The sequence below is a fragment of the Coptis chinensis genome, chromosome 2 (genome assembly GCF_015680905.1).
Source record: "Coptis chinensis isolate HL-2020 chromosome 2, ASM1568090v1, whole genome shotgun sequence".
NCBI lineage: Eukaryota > Viridiplantae > Streptophyta > Magnoliopsida > Ranunculales > Ranunculaceae > Coptis > Coptis chinensis.
The window spans coordinates 53730109-53750004 of NC_141457.1; the positions used below are offsets into that span (position 1 = coordinate 53730109).

At 38.8% G+C, this 19896-nt stretch overlaps 1 protein-coding gene across 1 annotated transcript; it reads left to right on the forward strand.

The window, feature by feature from the left end:
- Window positions 1-19003: 19003 nt before the first annotated feature.
- Window positions 19004-19693, forward strand: LOC147516585 (uncharacterized). Its single transcript, XM_086593323.1, has one exon. It carries the CDS (start codon window positions 19004-19006, stop codon window positions 19691-19693), a length of 690 nt encoding a protein of 229 aa, XP_086449449.1.
- The last annotated feature ends 203 nt before the right edge of the window (window positions 19694-19896 follow it).

Here is a 19896-nt window from a genome sequence, read left to right on the forward strand (position 1 = left end):
CCCAAGTTGGGTTGTGATGTGCGCGCGTGGTACTACTCTTTCGTGCCACACACATTCAACCTGTCCGAGTTGGTTGAATCCACAACTCTTGGTAAGTAAACTTAAACCAAAAGACTAAACTTCCAAAGTTTAAACTATTTTGTGTTTAACCTAATTAATTTTTTTGTGTTTTGTTTTGACTTACTTATATGATATTATCTTAATCTAGCTAAACATGCATAAACAACAATTAATGAAAACTAAACCTAAGCATGCTACTAAACAAATTTTTTAATTTTTAATCTTGCTGATGTCTTACTAATTCATTTTAATTAATAAAAACTTTTAATTTTTAAAATACATTTTTAATTAAATTTTTGGTTTTTGAAAACTCAAAAACTTGTAAATCTATCTACTTTTTACCTACTAACAATTAAATTAAAAAAAACTATGAAATATTAAAGTGGACTTACATATGAAGATTCTAGCTGAGCCAACAAAATCTTCCTCTGGAAAAAATGAGGCGCGGCGCGAGTCCAAGGAGACGCGGTCACATGTCATTCGCGTCCGATAGGAAATGGTTCGTGGGCGCGTGTCTCACGCGGACGCGGGGAAACGGTTCGTGTGCGCGTTTCGCACGTGGGCGCGAGTGTTGCAGGCGCGGGTGTGTGTCCTTTTTCTCCATTTGCACTATGTTTTCTAAGGCAAGCTCTGGTGGGTCTCCTCGTGCTACTGTCGGGCTCCGCTTACGCAGAAAAGTACTAGAAACACACAGAAGCGAAACATCAGTAGCGAAAATTATAAAAAAAACTAAAAAAAATTGAAATGGAGATTAAGAAGAAAGGTTCAATGGTTGGTGCTTTTCTCCATCTTCCTCTTCCCATAAGAATCCATGACGGCGACGCCATTTGAAGAAGAAGATTTGGTAGTGGTGAGAAGGGTGTTGAAGTCCATCTTAGACTATTTGTTTAGAGGAAGGTTTATGATGGCTAAAACACTAACTTTTGTAACTTTTCTCTCCTATTTGGCTTTTGGAATTACTCTCAATCTTAACTTATATTGAAATGATTAGAAACTTGTAGTGGAATGATTTAGAAACTTGCATGGAAATGATTTAAAACTTGGGTTTACACTAAAGCTTGAAGAACATGAAAATGGAAAATAAGGAAATAACAATTTAATTTAAAAACATTTATCCTACTCCTAATGACCAAAGATTAGATCTAGGGCAATGGTTTCTCTCTACAACTTTGGTTTATATAGGACACCTTTTACAATTATACCCTTCCTTCAATAAACAAATGTATGAGCCTTTGACCTAAGCCCACCTAAGAGAACTCTTGATTTTTGCTTTAGGTCCCTGGGTCTGTTGCTTTCAGTCTTGAGTCCTTAAGTCTTTGATTTTGACAGTTGACTTAACTTTTGACTTTGACTTTTCGGCAACTTTGCTTCGAAGCTGGAATCTTCCCAAGCAGCGTAAATAGCCATCCTTTTGTGTTAAGCTGCGCGTATTAGGAATATGCGTCCTAAATGGCCGGTATCTGGCGAACGTTAGCAAAAGCTATAAGTTGACTATTCATTAAGTACAAGAAGGGCATATATGAAGCATTGTAAAGGTAATAAAACACACATTTGGGGACTGATCATGAACTTCACTCAAACAACTTTGAAATACTAACCATTAGATTACTTCAAATGGAGCTGCCGTCATGGATTGGAGGAGCATGGAACTTTGGTTGAGCATCTAAGGAGGGAAACATCACTCTCACCATTTCATTTATGGTTTTTTTTTAATTTTCATTGTTATATTTCATTATTTTTCAATACTGATCTATTTTATTCCAAATCTAGGTTTGACATTCAACCACTGGAGAGGAGTTGAAGCTGCTGCTGGAAGACGGAGCAAGTTGGCCGGAACCGACCGAGCAACCGCCTACGCGTCCGCCATAGTTATGGCGCACGACTACCCAACCACCTTAGCACAGTGGTGTCTCGTTTTTTCACAGTTCGAAGATTTTTGATTCGTGGTTGCAACTAAGAACCCGGATTTTATAATATAGTAGTTTAAATCAGTGGACTTTGTTGTAATAGATAGAGATAAAAAGAAAAAAAAAAAAAAAAAAAAAAAAAAAAAAAGAAAAAAAAGAAAAAAAAAAATGAGTTTTGGTTGATTATGTGGATGAACATGAGTTAAACACTTGATTGAAGTTGTGAAACTTACCAAGAGTTAGAGTTTTCATTGCTTTGGGAAGTTCAAGTGTGCGAGGCGAGTGGTGAATCATATGATCGTGCACTTTGAATTAACTTGGTAATCAACACACTAATTACGATTAACTCTAGTTAATCTAGGTAATCTAGCTAAAATAGTTAATCTATTAGTCTTAGTAGTAGTGTTAGTTTATTTTTATGTTTTGGACCCTTGAAGGCAAAGTTGCTTAATTATTAAAAACCCGAATTGTTTTTTAAGTGGACCTTTTTTGTAATCTAAAATAAGGAACACTCGAACAGTTGGGCCTGATTCTCAGATCACGTGCCAACCAATGTCACCTTCTCCTCAAGCAACATGTAAGTACGGCTTGAGAGGTAAATTATAAACCTCCTCGAAGCTCGTGTAAGAGGATACCTTGTATGTTCAAGCATGCTTACGTGATTGTTTGAATTTTAATTTCCACATTGCAATTTTTTTTTCTTGCAAGTAGGACATTTTATTAATAATAAATTATAAAGAATACAACTCTAACAAGATGGATTTACAACAGACTCTAAGTATCAAAATTGTAGTCAGTCCGGTGAGGACATTCTAAGGACTTAATGAAAGGAGGTCTATTGGGACTCCAAGAGAGAACTCCTTTACTCAAAGTTGATCCATGTTTTGCTGCCGCATCCACACCAAAGTTTGCCTCTTTGAGTGTATGTGAAATTTTCCAATCGACAAGCTTTGAAGCTCTATACCATCTTGCTTAGCCACCATGGAACTTCACCGCTTTTGAATGCAAGGACTACGACCATTTATTCATTCTCTATCCAGAGTTTGTGCCAGCCAGTTTCAGCTAGGGCTGTCAATGGATCGGTTTAGGTCGGGTTTTGGAAAATCCAAACCCGAACCGATAAGAAAATTGGGAACCCGAAACCAAACCGAACCAATAATATTATGTTTAATCTGAAACCAAACCGAACCGATAAGATATATTGCAAACCGAACCCGAACCGACCTGAACTGAAAACTATAAAATCAATTAAATTTTAAATTAAATTAATTAATGTTAACCACACAATTGATAAACATATACAAAATTAATCATAAATATTACTAAAATTCTATCTTATCGGTTCGGTGGAGGGCAAACCCAAACCAAACCAATATCTTATCGGTTCGGTTCGGTTTCGGGTCAGTAGAGGGCAAACTAAATTATCAAAACCCAAACCGTTTTTTATCGGTTTGGCTCGGATCGGTTATCGGGTTATCGAAACCCATTGACAGCCCTAGTTTCAACGACTAAAACCACTGCCAAGCTTTCTGCCTCATAATTTGTAGTAACCCCTAGGTCTTGTACTAAGACACCCAGAATTTCCACCTTGTTGTTCCGCACTGCAATTTACATTCACGCATAAGGTTGAACCCGAGCCACATAACAGCCATTGGGAAGTCATTCCCCAATGTAGATAAATTAGACGTTGCCTGATTCTTGAAGCTCTAGAGCAAACAAACAAATTAAAATCAATCAACTAGAGCCTAAAGTAGTCATGCTTCTCTAGAAAAGGACAAAAATATAGCCATAAAGATTTAGAGTAATCAGTTACCAGATTCTGGTGGACCAACTACCTTCCTCACTCCCTCCCCTAGATTCATCGTGAGTGAGATTCTTGGTATAGCACACCACTTGGTGATGTGATTGCTTACTCTTCTGAACCGTGTAGTAGATCTATCCTAGTCTCGCGCCCAATTATTCCTTTGAACAGGGAATAGTAACTTATAGACCAACAAAGATTTTCAAAACTCCAAACTTGCAAACACGAATTTCGATTGCTTGAGTATACACTGCATAGTTTGCGCATGTTAGGATAGTTTTGCCATCTTGCTAAAAGTGCATGATACTGCGTTCATGCACTACAAGTATTAGCGAGAATAAAACTTACTCACGTAGGAGAGCACGTCATCCTAGACAATCTCTAATTTCTCGTCCTCCACCTACTAAGATAGCCGACGAAGTAGTGCAAGCTGAAGAGCCTCTCTCCAAGTTCTACACACCGTTGCACGATGGACATCCATCTTGTATATGACTCACACCGCTCATGAGCGATTTTCACATTCCACCAAATGTGTTCAATATTCTACCCATATTCCATGGGTTTGAACACAAGTTACTGTACGAACATCTACACCGGATACATGAAGTATGTAATTAATACTTTCACCATTCGGGCGTCACCGACATTTAGGTGAAGCTACGAGTGTTTCCTTTCACTCTAGCTGGTAAGAGTCACACATGGCTTCTTTCTCAGAAGCCCAATTCTTTCGATACATGGGAAAATGTTGTGTTCTCCTTCATGAAGAAGTATTTTCCGCCGAAGAAAATAGAAGATATAAGAAGTAAGATACAGCTCTTCAGACAGAGTCCGAGTGAGACATTTTCCAAAGCATGGGATAGATTCTCTAACCTACTCCATCCATGTCCTCACCATAAACTAGAAAAATTCACTATTGTCCAATGTTTCTTCAAAGGTTTTCTCCAAGAACACAAAGTAACCCTCGACATCATGAATAATAATAATTTTTTGGATAGAGGTGCAATTGAAGCCTTAACCTTTCTTGAAAACCAAGCTGAAAAGAGTACCCATTGTGGTGATATAAACAATTCTAGAACAGCCCAACCCAGTATATCTAAGGCTAGCGGTATTTTTGAGGTGAAATCCGATCCTGAAATCAAAACTTAATCGAAACCCTCGCAAGAAAGATAGATGCCCTCACAACCAAACAAAAAGATCAAATCCCTCATCCTGTCATGAACATAAATACCTCACCATGCAATTTCTATCTAAAACTAAATCATATAGATGCCACATGTTCCTTGATCATAAACCTATGATCCATATCACTTCAGCCAGAAGAAGTATGTGCTTTGAATGTACCAAATGCACCATGGAGATAACATCCAAACTTCGCATGGACCAACATTCCACAAAACCAACCACCTCCAGGTTTCAACAAACCAACAAATACATTTAGACAAGAACAAGGACAAGGGTACCTATAACAATCAGAACAGAGCATTGGTTCTATCCCATTTTAACCATAACTACCAAACCCCACCTATAAACAACTAAAGAGACCTAGTTCTAGTTACACCATCAACTAGTGTCCAAACAGATAAGCCCACCAAAATAATGCTATCGGTCATGCAACAACAAACCCAAATTCTAGCCTCCATGCTACAATCTCTAACCCTATTAGTCCAATACACAACTTAGAAAAATGCATTACCAGGACACAAAGTTCAAAACCTTAAACTGCAAGAGATTAAAGCAGTCACAACCTAGCTTTCTGGCAAAACGATTGACAACAAAGTAGTCTTACCAGAAGACCCTGCACCTATAGAAGTACCAGTTCTAGTACCAGAACTAGAAATTGAAAGTCAGATACCTCCACATATCCCTATAAATGTGCCAATTCTTAAACCATCAACTCATCCACCTGACCTAGTTAGGCAATACAAACCAAGGACACATTTTCCAGCACGCTTAATGACACCCAAGGAGGATGAAAATTTTGATAAAATCAAAGAAACATTCAGAGTCTAACCATAAATTTACCATTTCTCAATGCCATCAAGCATTTACCCAAACATGCCAAGTTTCTTAAGGATATGTGCACCAACAAAAGAAAAACTAACATTCCAAAAAATGCCTTTCTTACAGAACAATTTCCATCCCTCACAAAGACTAATAGAATTGTCAAATATAAAGATCTTGGTCGTCCTACCATCCCTTGCACTACAGGAGATAAGTACACAACCACTGCCTTGCTTAATCTTGGAGCAAGTGTTAACGTCCTTCCATATTACCTATTTAAACAACTCGGTTTCCATGAGATTACTGAAGTAGACTAGTGGTTAGTATCCCAAAGTTGTTTGAGTGAGGTTCACCACAAACTATTTGGAGCTTGAATGAATGGGAGTTTAGAAGGAAGGAAGGTAGGTTTCTTAGATTTTAAGACTTGTTTTCTTAACTCTAGTTGTACTGAAGAACATGAGAAAGACTTGTTGATTTGAATGATTTAAAATACTAACTTGAAAGAAAGAAATAACTTGATTGAAAGGAAGAACAAACAAAGAAAGAAATAACTTAATTGAATTGAAAAACAAAGAAAGAAATAACTTGATTAAATTGAAGAACAAAAAGTAAACAACTTGAATGTAAATGACTTGAAAAAGAAAATTATACACTACTCCTACATGACACTAGAATAAATCTAGGTGCATTCTCTCATCCTACTTTTGAGTACTTATACCCCTACTTTTACAAAAGACTGATATGCCATCTCCCTCTACAATCAAGACTTCTCACCAAGTTTGCTTTATGCTTTTCCTTTTTGTTTTTTCGTTTTGCTTTTTCATTTCTTCTTGATCAAGCTAGGTTTTAGAGAAAACCTTCTTTTGTATCAAGGACATCTATCTCTGGTCTTTTGAGTTACTGACTTGACTTTCAGCTATATAGTTTTGAGTCCTTGACCTTTGACCTTTGACTTTGACTTTATAAGTACTTTTCATAGCAGCTTCAAGTCTTCATAATAAGTGTAAATAAGGCTCCTTTTGGTGCTAAGACACATCTTTTATGATAAGTCATCTGAATTGCTCTGTAGCCTAAAAAAGGTAATAAAAGCTATGAGTTGTCTTTTCATTATACATAAGAAATGATGTAATGCAGTAATATAAGGATAATAAAACGCACATTTGGGAGCTGATCACCACCCCCAAATAGCATTTTGCTTATCCTCAAGCAAAGACGAGAGAAAAAACTAAGATCACAAATAAGTGATTTATTATTAATTATACTAATCTCGTTTCGCGGAGTGCGATTGCATTGACCATATGTGATAGAACATAAAATTGAATAGTCTACCTACGAAATGAACGATGAACTCAAAACGTAAGTAAACTAAAACTATCTTACGTGTCTATATTTATCAAAGTTTCTACTCTCAAATCTATCGAAATAGAGTGGAGTAACAAGTTCGTTCCACTCCTAGTTCTCTAGCATGTGATGTTTTCTAATCTAATTAATCGGGTTTAAGTCTAATGAGAGGTTTACGAGGGGGAATTATACTACGATGCAACTACCCACAAGATACAAACTATAATTGATTCAACTACGGAAATACTACGTTGATTATATAATAAGGAATTAGGGGGGATTGATTCCACCTTAACTCAACTTAACTCACTAACGACGAATCGTCGTAATCCGAATTGAACTGCTACGCAGAACAATTGGTTCTTCCTAATCCCTAATTACACATGACATTTCTACCAATTCATAACTAGCATGCGAACGATTAAACCCATTCTCATGGCAAATTAATCGTTTCTAGAGTGGAATAGAAATTACGACGACTCTATGATAATCGGAATCAAGCTTTCATCAAGGCTTCTCAACCCCCTCTAATGGAGGTTTAGCCGAGAATCATTCCGCAATCATTTCCATATGAATCTAAACTAAACATAATATCAAGATTCGAAATTTACTAATATAAATTAAACAATAATTAAATTCTAATTAACAACTAAGAAATGGTAACCAACAATAATTAAAACTAGATCTAATAGATTGAAATAACAAAAATCGAAATGACAAGAATAATAACTATTTTATTTATCTAATGAATGATATTCAATGATTCAAGAAATTAATCTAAAACAAGAAATGAAATTCTAAAACTAAGTTCTAAAACTCATTAATGGAGGCTAACTAATCTAATTCTAATCTAAGTCTAACTATCTACCATTAACAAAGAGTTAAGCTTTGGTTTTTATATGTTCAGATCCAAAAATCGTGCATGGGCTTGGATCCATGTTTGGGCCGCAGAATCGTGCCCAAAACCCAATTCTTTTCAAATCAAAAAAGCTTCTTGTTTGTAGTTGGCTTCAACAGACTTTTTGTCCACTTCTGCTCCTCTGATTGGATCAAAGCTTAGACCATTGGAAAGCTCTTTCCGAGCCGGTCGTTTTGACATAAGGTAGGCCCCATTCCGAGGTCTGAGTCCAAAGATACGGTCTTCGGAAGTTCTGCTGACTTTGTGTGTTGTTTCTACCCGCGTTGACTTTGACTTTTCAGCTTTGACCGGGCTTTAGAAAGGCTTTGTCTTCTTGAATCTTGACCTTTAATCACGGAACTCCTTAGTAACCGACCTTTGCTCCTTTATCTCGCTAAAGTGGCACATTTCTGCACATAATGGACTTTGAAGCCTGAAATGTATAAAAACACGTAATCAGTGTTAACTCTTAATTATTACTCACATAATTGGTCTAAAAGTATGATCATTCTGAGGGTTAAAACTACAGTTTTGGGTTCTTATCAAACCACCCCCAAACAGCATTTTTCTTGTCCTCAAGCAAAGATGAGAAATTAGAATAAGTGACCAAAAATGGAGTTCTATCTACTCTCGTTTCGCTGAGTGCGATTGCATTGACCATATGCAACAAGGCCTTAAACCACTAGGAATTCCCTAGTGGACGAGTTATAGCCTCGTGAGAGTTTTCCAGTGAAGGTACTCACAAACTTCATCTATACTACAACGACTAAGAAATAAAACTATTGTTTCCTTATTCATGCTCTAAATTAACTATACCTCTCACTAGCGATGCATATAGAGTAATCAAGTCGAAACCTAAGCTAATATATGCATAATAATCAATCCTCTACAATAAACATATATACAATGAGTAATACTATGAAATGCAATAGCAGGTCCATTTATGAAACTCGGAATAGCGTCCTTAAGTAGGTTCTCACAATAATAGTCAAGATACAACACTCTGATTTTTCCACTTAAGTTTCGCTACTCTAGTGCGCAGTGGGCACACTTTACCTTACAATCTCAATGACACACAAGGAAGCCGGAGTCGATCAAACACATCTGCCACTTACTATCACACTAACCTATTCCTAATTGAGCTAGAGGTCTTTATTAGGTGTTTCGGGGATTAGGAGATGGTTTAAGAATGAAGGAAACGGATATTCAAAAAGGACAAGTCTGAGATAATAGAGTCTTCATATTATGTAACTAGAGAAAACCTTGTTATTTACTTTTGCTTCTACACTTTGTTTCCATCCTTAGCCATATTTTTTTTCTTTGGCTTTTGACTCCTTTTATTCTATTTTTTTGGAGTTTTTATTTTATTTTTATTTTTATTTTTATTTTTCTTTTCTTTGGATGGAAACTTCTTTTCTTTATTTCTGAAGCAACTAACTAATATTTGTTTACATAGGTTTTTCTCTTCTTCTTTCTTCCTCATTCTATTCTCAGATTTATTCTAAATTGGGTAGGTTGATTTTTTATTTTTTTTTTTATTTTGCTTTGTTTTTGTAACAGGGTAAAGGATTTGTGGTTTATGAAAGGCTAAAGAAAGGCTCAAAGGGGCAACTAGCGGAAAATAATTCATAGGTTTGAATTTCTGGCTATATCGATCCAAAGAGGGCCTAAATTCTCGCTTAGGATATGGTTTAGTAATCAAACAAGTGGACGTGTGATTTCTCTATCCGGATTTTACTTCTCCCTTGTGTCGTTTCTCAAATGTTTCACTCTTATAAGGCTTTAGGCTATATTCTCACGGGATTTGTAGAATAAGTACTCTAGCCTAGATTTCAGAAACTTACTGCTAACAATCATAGATACTCATGTAATATATTTATAGATAGATGTAAAGATTATTACCTACATATTAACCTAAGTTTCTAACAATTATTCTAAAGCAAAAGCTACGTGAGACTTCTAGATTGTTAAGAGCATAGAGAAAGAAAACAATACCAATATTCCTAAGTGTATAGCATAACTTATTTATTTATATTTTTGAATTTATGAAATTTTAACTAGAAAACAAGTGCATATTATACATATCTATATCCTAACAGATGCCTTAATTACACGTGTTTCTATGCCCACCCCCAAACAAGAAGCATGCTTTGTCCTCAAAGCATTTAAATAAAGAGGGTAGAAAAGTACCGTGGAAACGCATGAAATTCTGGAACATCTACAAAACAAGGTTAAAACATACTAATATAAAAACTGACGCAACTCTATAAGAGTTCCACCCATTATGGGGTTAATAGGCTTAAATTGTCTGGGACATAAGCAGACACTAAATGGAATTAAAAACTTACCTTATCTCCCGGACATGCATATTATCTACCCAATAGCACCATGGGTCTTGTATTTCAGCGGGCATGGCAAGTCCAAGAACAAATGCTAGCAAGAACCATAAGCGGTTCCCAGCCTACGTGTGTGATCACCTCGCGAGTCCAAGCACCATAAGTAGTGCTTGGGAACAAATCTTCGAAATACTGTTCCGGTATTATTGTAGGAGATGTCATCTCAAAACTACGCTCTGGAACAGCTGCAAATGACCCGGGAACAACCCGCAGAAAACTGGAAATTTTCTGGTCTACGGAAGTCAGGGCGCAGGCGCGCTCCACTTGGGCGCAGGTGCGCCTCAGGGTTTTTTTTTTTTTTTTGCAAGGTGGGGGTAAGAATAGGAATTTGAGTGATCAAGAATGGAAAAACCAACACCCTTTTAAACAAATTTTGAAAAACAGGTTTGTAAAAATTTGTTTTAAAACGTCGGTCTTTTAAGGTCGATTCGAGACTTGCTAGATTACTATTTTTATAGCTTTAAACTTTTTACTTTCTATGAATTAGGTTTAATATAAAGGAAAACAATAAGCGATAAAGACATAATTCACACCATAGAAAACATGACTCAAAACCAAGAAAACATGCAAGAGTGGAAAAACGTGAATTATGTGAACCGTGGACTTAGGATCCGGTACTTACAACCACACACTCCATAGGGAGGGCCGGTTACTTGAATGGTGCATTCACCAATATATGGAAATAAAAGGAAATGCACCAAACACAAAATTGAGTCGTTTATAGTCGGATACTTTCGAGACTTTATCTAAATATATGTATGAATATGCGGTTTATCATATATCAACAACCCGAAATAGTTGTGGATCGTTCCATAAATAAATATCACAGAAAACATATCCAAACACAATCAAGCACCAAGATTTCCTCACTGCGACGCACCTAGTGGAATGAAAGCGAAGTCGGATAGACCTATAACATAACCGAGCATGCACACTTATGTTTCATCTTTGAACGAGAGGGTGTCATAGTGAATAAGTGTGGAAAAGTGAATGGTTGTGGAAGATATGGTGGATTGGGATAAGTTTTAGAGAAAAAAGCATGGAAAAAATGAGGATGTGGATTTAGCAAAAACTCATTCATGGTGTAGTTAGGGGACCGTCTCAAGTCTGAATATGAAGGTGTCAAGTGGTTTATCCTTGGGAAGTATTTGTTTACTAGGTGGATTTAAAAAATCATGAAGCCGCGGGGAGAAACTAAAGGATCGAAAGCAAACTCGAGGTTCCTTTGAAAAGGTGGAGGGTGGGGAATATTGGTGACGGAAGGTGAATGATTCTCAGCTAGAGCTCTCAAGTCCATATCATCGAAATCTTGATATATGCAAGACATTCCTCAATAGGTGGGTCAAAAGGATCACTGGGATAGAGATTGAAAAATTCATCTTCCGTCATAGCATCAAGGGATGAATGGTTGTTGGCAAGGGGGGACTCGCGAAGTGGTAAAGAAGCGGTGCAAAAGAGTTCGCGAGGAATTCTTCTTTGATTTAAATCTACTACCAGGGAGTCATTGTTAAAGTCGAAATTTCCGAAGGAAAGGAATTTGTTAATCTGTTTCTCCGGAAACATGTTTTTGAAGTAATCTTGAGCTAAGCTCTCGATCATGCTAACCTCGCCATTTGTAGATGAATCGGGATACTGTGTCCTCGTTTTGAAAACATTTACCTCCACAGAAAGATGGCCAAAGGACAAGAATATCGAACCATCGCGGCAGTTTATGAGCGCGTTAGTAGTAGCCAAGAAGGGACGCCCTAAAAAGATAGGTACAGAGTCGTTAGTGACTTCTGTGTCGAGGATAACGAAGTCGGCTGGGTAGTAAAAATTTTGGACTTTAACCAGCACATTTTTAACCACACCTTTAGGATACTTAATAGACCGATCAGCTAATTGCAATATCATTTTAGTAGGTTGCATCTCCTCTAGACCTATTTGTTTATACAAATAAAACGGGAGTAAGTTAACACTAGCTCCCAGGTCTAGTAGCGCAGTCGTCGTGTGAGAATCTCCTAAGGTGCATTGTACAGTAGGATGACCAGGGTCCTTGTACTTAACAATTCCATTATTTTCGGATAAAGTTGGGAACTGTTCAGTTAGAAAGGCGTCTTTAGGTATGTTGGTCTTACGCCTAGTAGTGCACAACTCCTTAAGAAACGTAGCATGGTTAGGTAGCTTTTTTATAGCTTCGAGAAAATGAAGGTTTATCGTTAGATTTTTGAAAACGTTCCTAATCTCCTCAAAGTTAGTATCCCTGGTTAGCATGGCTAATTTACGAGGAACGGTGGTTTAAATTTATATTTTAGCGTATGGCTCGACTTGATGTGTAATCTTGGCTTTCTGTTTCTTAGGTTGTGGTTTAACCGGTACCTCTACGGTGGTAGGTTCTTCGGGTTTCTATTTCGTATCTAGTTCGATATCCGGTGTAGGAGAATCTTGATGGGGTAACTATAGGCATAGTTACTTTGTTATCAATCACTCTTCCGAGCGGGAGAGTGGTGATGGCATTTAGCTCACCCACGGTTGTAGTTTCCGTACTAGTATTACCGTTTACCTCAAAGGCCGTGGTTTGTTCTAGGGTTGGGTATCGCTTTGGCACGGAAACACGCCTTTTGGTTGGGCTTTCTCTTGGGCTAACTGTTGGTTTAAATTATTAATGGATTGTAGAATGTGTTGGTTAGATTGAGCCATGGTTTGGAAAAGTTGTTGGCTCACTTGTATGAAGGTGTCAAGACGATCCGGTTGTGTGGGTGTAGTAGTCACGGGTGGTGTGACTGCAACTATCTCGCGTTGATTATTTATGGGCGGATTGTGATAGTTATTATTTACCTGAACGATACCTCTATTAGCATTATAATTATTATAACTACATTGACCTTGTGTTTGACCTTGTCGAGGTTGCGCTTGGTTGTTATAATTATTATAATTACCCTGATCATGTCCTTGTTGTGGTGGAGCTTGGTTATAACTATGCGTTGGCCTAACATATTGATTATTGTACCCTGTAGGTGTGACTTGGTTGTTATTTCTCCAACCGAAGTTGGGATTTTGTCTCCGCGGGCGTTAGGTTCACTATTAATGGAACAAGAATGTTCATAGGCTATATAGGGACGATTAAGTCGGGATGCTCGGGACTCCAACAGAAACTACATGGATTTGAATTTACATTCATGACGGGGATAGGCTTTTGTTGTGCAAAATGGCGCGTCTACCTTTTTGTGAGGGATTCAATTAGAGTTTTAAGCTCGGGATCTGATTTAACCTCAAACATACTTGGTAGCCTTAATCTGTTGAAGAAGAACTAAGCGGAGCCGGAGTAATCGTCACTACCCCCAATTATTATTAGCTTTAGTCCGATCTTCCAAAATTTATATGCCTCCTCGGGCTCCTTTACTTAGGAAACTACCCCCATTCATTATGTCTAGGACTTCTTTATGGTGGTGTAGAAGTCCTTTGAAAAAGGCACGAACTAACGTGTCTTTGGCTAGGTGATGGTGTGGACACTCTATAAGGAGATCGGTGAAACGATTCCAAGCCTTTGAAAATGATTCATGAGGATTCACATGAAAGAAGTGAATCTTGGAAAGCATTTCATCCGTCTTTAGGGGTGGGTAAAATGTTCCATAAACAATTTGAACAAGTTTGGCCCACGAGTCCATTTAATTAGGCTTGGGTAGTTAACCAAGGCGCGCCTTTATCAGCTAAGGTGAAAGGGAATACCCTCAATTTAATTTGTTCCGCACCAACCGTAGGATGGTGGAATGTTATAAGGACTTGTTCAATCCCTACGCGTAATGGCGATAAGGTTTTTCATGGTCTAAAACCATGAAAAACGAGTAACAAATTAAATATATTTGGGATCTTTGAAATCCCCCAATCGGGTCCGGTAGAACGATGCAAGATTTAGGGCTATCGCCAAGGCTTTATAAAAGTCGAGAGAGGAGTCTCTATTTCTTCATCCATAATATCAGTGGTGTGTGTGAAATAGTAGCTAGAGGTGTAGTGGGTGGGAAACTAGCTAGACTTGTTTGTTGACGTTGCGTGTAATTACATTAGTTGTTTTTTCTTCGACCCGGACCTTAATCTTATGCAAGACTAAGTTGAACTTAACTAAACATGCAACACTCCAAACAATTCTCGATATACTAGTAGAAACCTCTAACGGAGATCACGAGGTGTGGAAGAAAGGAATACCTTGGCGTCCTTGCTTCGCTTATGAATAGCGTCTTGTTTACGCTGTTCGTGTATATAATAAGTTAAAACACTGAAAAACTTGAAAAATCGAAATTGAAACAAACCCCGTGGAAATCCGGCAAATTTCAGCTTAGAGCGGTCGGCTCAGGTGTTCCAATAACTTAAGCTGGTCGCGCTCGGTATGGGCGCGGGTCGCGCTCCGTGTTCCAGTAACTTAGCGCGGGTCGCGCTCAAGGTTCCAGGCGTTTGAAGCGCAGTGCTTCGCTTTGAAGCGTGATGCGCTCCGTGTAATTTTTCGCGGAACTTTTCAATTTGAAACGAAAGCGACCACGGTATGAATCAAACAAGGGTGGGTGGGTGAAATGGGACTTAAAAATGACTAATTATACTATGAAAACAATGCTAAAGTGAAACTAAGATGGCAGCGGCGCCATTTGGTAGAACATAAAATTGAATAGTCTACCTACGAAATGAACGATGAACTCAAAACGTAATGAACGATGAACTCAAAACGTAAGTAAACTAAAACTATCTTACGTGTCTATATTTATTAAAGTTTCTACTCTCAAATCTATCGAAATAGAGTGGAGTAACAAGTTCGTTCCACTCCTAGTTCTCTAGCATGTGATGTTTTCTAATCTAATTAATCGGGTTTAAGTCTAATGAGAGGTTTACGAGGGGGAATTATACTACGATGCAACTACCCACAAGATACAAACTATAATTGATTCAACTACGGAAATACTACGTTGATTATATAATAAGGAATTAGGGGGGATTGATTCCACCTTAACTCAACTTAACTCACTAACGACGAATGGATAATAATCAAATCCGAATTGAATCACCTGTGAAACAATTGGTTCTTCCTAATCCCTAATTACACATGACATTTCGATCTACCAATTCATAACTAGCATGCGAACGATTAAACCCATTCTCATGGCGAATTAATCGTTTCTAGAGTGGAATAGAAATTACGACGACTCTACGATAATCGGAATCAAGCTTTCATCAAGACCCCCTTTCCAGTCTCGTCCTTCACGACTTACTACAACTTAGAAGTGGAACGATATCCTACTCATCCTTTACTCATTGAGGGATAATTCAGTTTTGATTCTTGTAATTCTGACCAATGACACCCATCATCCATCATCATCCATACACTCATTCCACCATTCCCATTCTCATTAAACATCAGAATTAAAAAGTATCAGCTACCATTGCTTCACACCAATGAAGATATTTAACAATCTCAGAGAAGCATGATGGTACATGATGATTGGAAATAGATGAAAGAAAAGTGACATGATTAGTAGAAAAATTGCTTAGCGGAAGATAATTAGAAAGGGGGTAGTGAATACCTGTTGAGGGTTGACAAGATGAGGAAGTCGATGATGGACCCTTTGGAAGAGTTGGACAAACATAACTGCAAAGATAATTTGGAGGGCCAATGTTGTGTTAGGGACGTTGTGGTAGTGGTGGTGGTGGTGATTGTGGTGGTGGACTCGTTGTTATAGATGATGGACGTGTTGATGAAGTGGGACTAGATGTCGTGGGTAAAGAATTATTTTGGTTATCATGAGTAATAGGTGTAGGAATGACAGGTGCCTGAGGACTAGTAGCGGACATGTTTTGAAATGGGAAATCAAACTCAATAAAAGGTGAAAATGCAGGGAGTATCAATTTCATATACTCGATACCCTTTTTGGTCGAAAGGATATCCATTGAACACACACTTTGAAGCTCGAGGAGAAAATTTGTGACGGGTGACATTGATATAGTGTTAGCATAGCATAAACAACCAAATACGTGAAGGTGATCATATGTAAGAGTTGTGCTGAAAAGTAACTCATGAGGAGATTTCCCATTAAGGTTTGGGGTGGGTATTCGATTTATGGGGTAAGTAGTAGTGAGAATACATTCCACCCAAAAGGTTAAAGGAAGGTGTGCTAGAAATCATAATGCTCTTGCAACCTCAAATAAGTGTATATACTTATGATGTAGATTTATGAACGGAAGCGATTAAAAAGAAGAAATTTACAACTTATATAAAAAAAAAATAGTTAAGAACCCTAAAATAAAGAAGTTTATTTTATTAACTCTGAGAAAGAAAATCACTAATAAACATCAACTGACTAACCCTAACCTCAAGCCCCTTATTTATAACTATCATAGAAAGCAATAAACCAATAGTAATATGCCACATGACATTCTAAAAACAAAAGACTACTAAAAAGATGAACGCCTCTTTATGCATCTGGGCTTGGGCTTATTGATGTCCGCATCACACTCCCCAAGTTGAAAGAGTTTGTCCACAAACTATAATGGTGGAGGGTCAGAAGCAGGAAATACTAATAACGCCTCATGTTGGAAATCTAGAGCAGTGTCAGGTCGTTCCTCAGTAACCTCTCCCATCTCGTTGTCTCCTTCTGTGAATAAAACAGGGCGCTTCTTTTTCTTTGGGCATTCAGCAACAATGTGGCCAATAACACCACACTCAAAACACTTCCTAGATGCAGAAAATGCACTGACAGGATGAACTGTAGTAGAGGCAGTACTAACAGGTGATAGGGCAACAAAATATGATGATGAATTGGACGACTTGATGAGATCTTCTGACTTTCTAGCATAAGTAACTACATTTTCCATGGTTTGAATATTAACAAAGGACAAATAAGCTTGAATGTGCTTCTGTAAGCCATTGACATATCTATGGACCTTGAATTCTCCAGTCTCAGTCATATTTAGGCGAGTATGCAGCAGATTGAAAGCTTCAGTATATTCTTGAACAGAAGACAAGTTTTGCCACAAATTATGTAGGCGATTAAACGAATCACGCTCATAATTATTAGGAACAAACTATTTGCGCAATGCTCATTTCATCTTAGACCAACGCTGCACCAATTTCTTGCCCTTAATAGTGTGATCTCTTTGGTATTCATCCCACCATACCTGCGCATAACCCTCTAATTTTGTAGCTACCAGTCGAACACACTTGGCATTTGAAATATTCTTATATTCAAAAATCTTTTCAATTCGAGTCAACCAATCCACAAACACATCAGCATCCATCTTCCCATCAAACTCTGGTACATAAATATTAATATCACCATGATTATTTTTTTTCTAACAAACGAATTAAACGACCAACAGTATTTAAATTAGTAGGTACACGATTACCAGTTGTAGGTGCACTGTCATCTGAAGAATCACTATCAGAAGAAAAAGAGAGAGTATCATTAACATGTCACCTAAGTGGTGGTGGAGGAAGTTGATCTCGTCTAGCTTGCCAAAGGGGAATATGATGATTATGAGGTGGTCGACCACCCCTGCCTCTATTTGCACCTCCATGACCACGTCCTCTAGGAGTTATGCCATAGCCAGCACCCAAGTGGTTCGGCTGAATAAAAGGACCCTCCTGCATGTTATTTACTGTTGGTAGACTGTGTAGCTGATGTTGGCCCACAGGTTGCACTTGCGGTTGTACAATAACATGTTGTCTCTGAGGGGGAACAAATCGCTCCAATGGTTGGAGTTGTGGTAAACCTCGCATAGAATTAGGTCTGCCTACATGCCTAAGAGGAATAATGTAGTGGTAGGATATGCGGTAAAAAGGATCAGGTGTAATGTGACCCGATGCGAGCTATGGTATTGAAAACCGAGGAGTAGGGGATTAACTGTGGGAGGGGCCCGAGGCAAGATATGCGGAGAACTTGTGAGCACAATATTAGTCTGCGGTCCCGCATGTGCACGGTAGAAGCCCTACACGTGGAAGAAAGGTGAGCGAAGGATGAAGGGATAGGTGGACGACTGTGATGGAAGACAAGGGTGTGTAAAAAGAACATGCGGTGAGAGAGAGAGAAAGGGGACTTGTTGGGCAAAACTAGAGAGGCTAGACCTAGGAAAAAGAAGAGAGAGAGGGGGTGGGGTGGAACTTTAGAGCTCCAACATTTGGCGTCGTCTGTGGGAAAAGATCTAAACAACTGGAGAAATTGCAACAAGAGTGAAGAAAGCAGTAGGAAGGCCAATGAAGGTGGCAGTTGCAGAGGAGGAGGGGGAGTCAGTGAGGAGTGATAGGGGAGAGCAAGGCGGAGAAGAGACCACCGTGTCGGTTTCAGAGGGAACAAGACTGTTACATGTGGAAATAGCGAGATTGAGGGAAGAGAACGATGGACTTTGGAGGGAGAAGGAGACCATAGAAGAGTCGAAGAGAGAGGCGTCTGAGTCGGAGAAGGAGGAGGAGGGGAGGCCCAACTTGGTGGACAATGTCGGGCATGGACTCACGAGGGAGCAAGTGAGGGAAATGATTGCCAATGACCTGAAAGCGAATCTGGGGCAAGCTAAGGGCATAAGTGGAGTGGCGAACTAGGTGGTGGCGGGGCTGAACCGCAACCCATTGGCTGACGCAACTTGGATGTCTGAGATTCCAAAGCGGTTCAACCAGCCCAGATTTGAGAGGTACGATGGGAAGGGAGATCCGGCAGATCACATCAACCACTTCCAACAACAGATGTCGTTGTGGCAAGAACCTCGGTATGATAGGCTGCGATGCATGATGTTCCCCGCAAGATTAAAGGGGGGAGCCACTGACTGGTATTACCGGTTGTCGTTGAAGAGGATAAACAACTTTCAAGAGTTAGAGCAAGCTTTTGTGGACCACTTCATACACCAGAAAAAGAGGGTAGTAGATATCGCAGCTCTGTTCAATGTAAGACAGAGATCCGCGGAGTCAGTGAGAGATTTCTTATACATATTCAAGGCGGAGATGTCAAAGGTGGAAAACTTGGACAAAAGAACCTCGGTGATTGCATTTGAAAAGGGGTTACGCCCGGGAACTAGGGTACATGAGTCCGTGGCCAAGAACGAGATCGTGGCATTACAAGACTTATACCTGAGGGTGGATAAATATATAAGGTATGAGGACACTATGCAAAAAGAGATGAAGAGGTCGGGGAAGGCCGTATTGTCATTAGAGAGAAGCGAGGATTGCGGAAGATACAAGGCATCAGACAGGGGAAGCAGTGGGTACCGGGGCTACTCTTCGCGGCCCGAAAGGGGGAGAAACAAAGTCAGGAGGGAGAATAGAGAGAGAAAACCTTACTAGGAAATGGAATAGACACCAGTAAACCAGCCGCTAAGTGAAATATTACTGCTGATTCATAATTTGTAGGGCTTGCGAAACAAACAAGAGGAAATACCAGGTAAGCCTTATTGCGCCTACCATCAGATACAGAACCATGAGACGAATGAATGCTATATACTTAAGTGGTTAGTACAGAGGATGATATGAAAGGGGCGCTGAAGGAG

What these genes read in the sequence shown, in the direction of transcription:
- LOC147516585 (XM_086593323.1), top strand. Translation starts at nt 19,004, where the DNA reads ATGTCTGAGATTCCAAAGCGGTTCAACCAGCCCAGATTTGAGAGGTAC.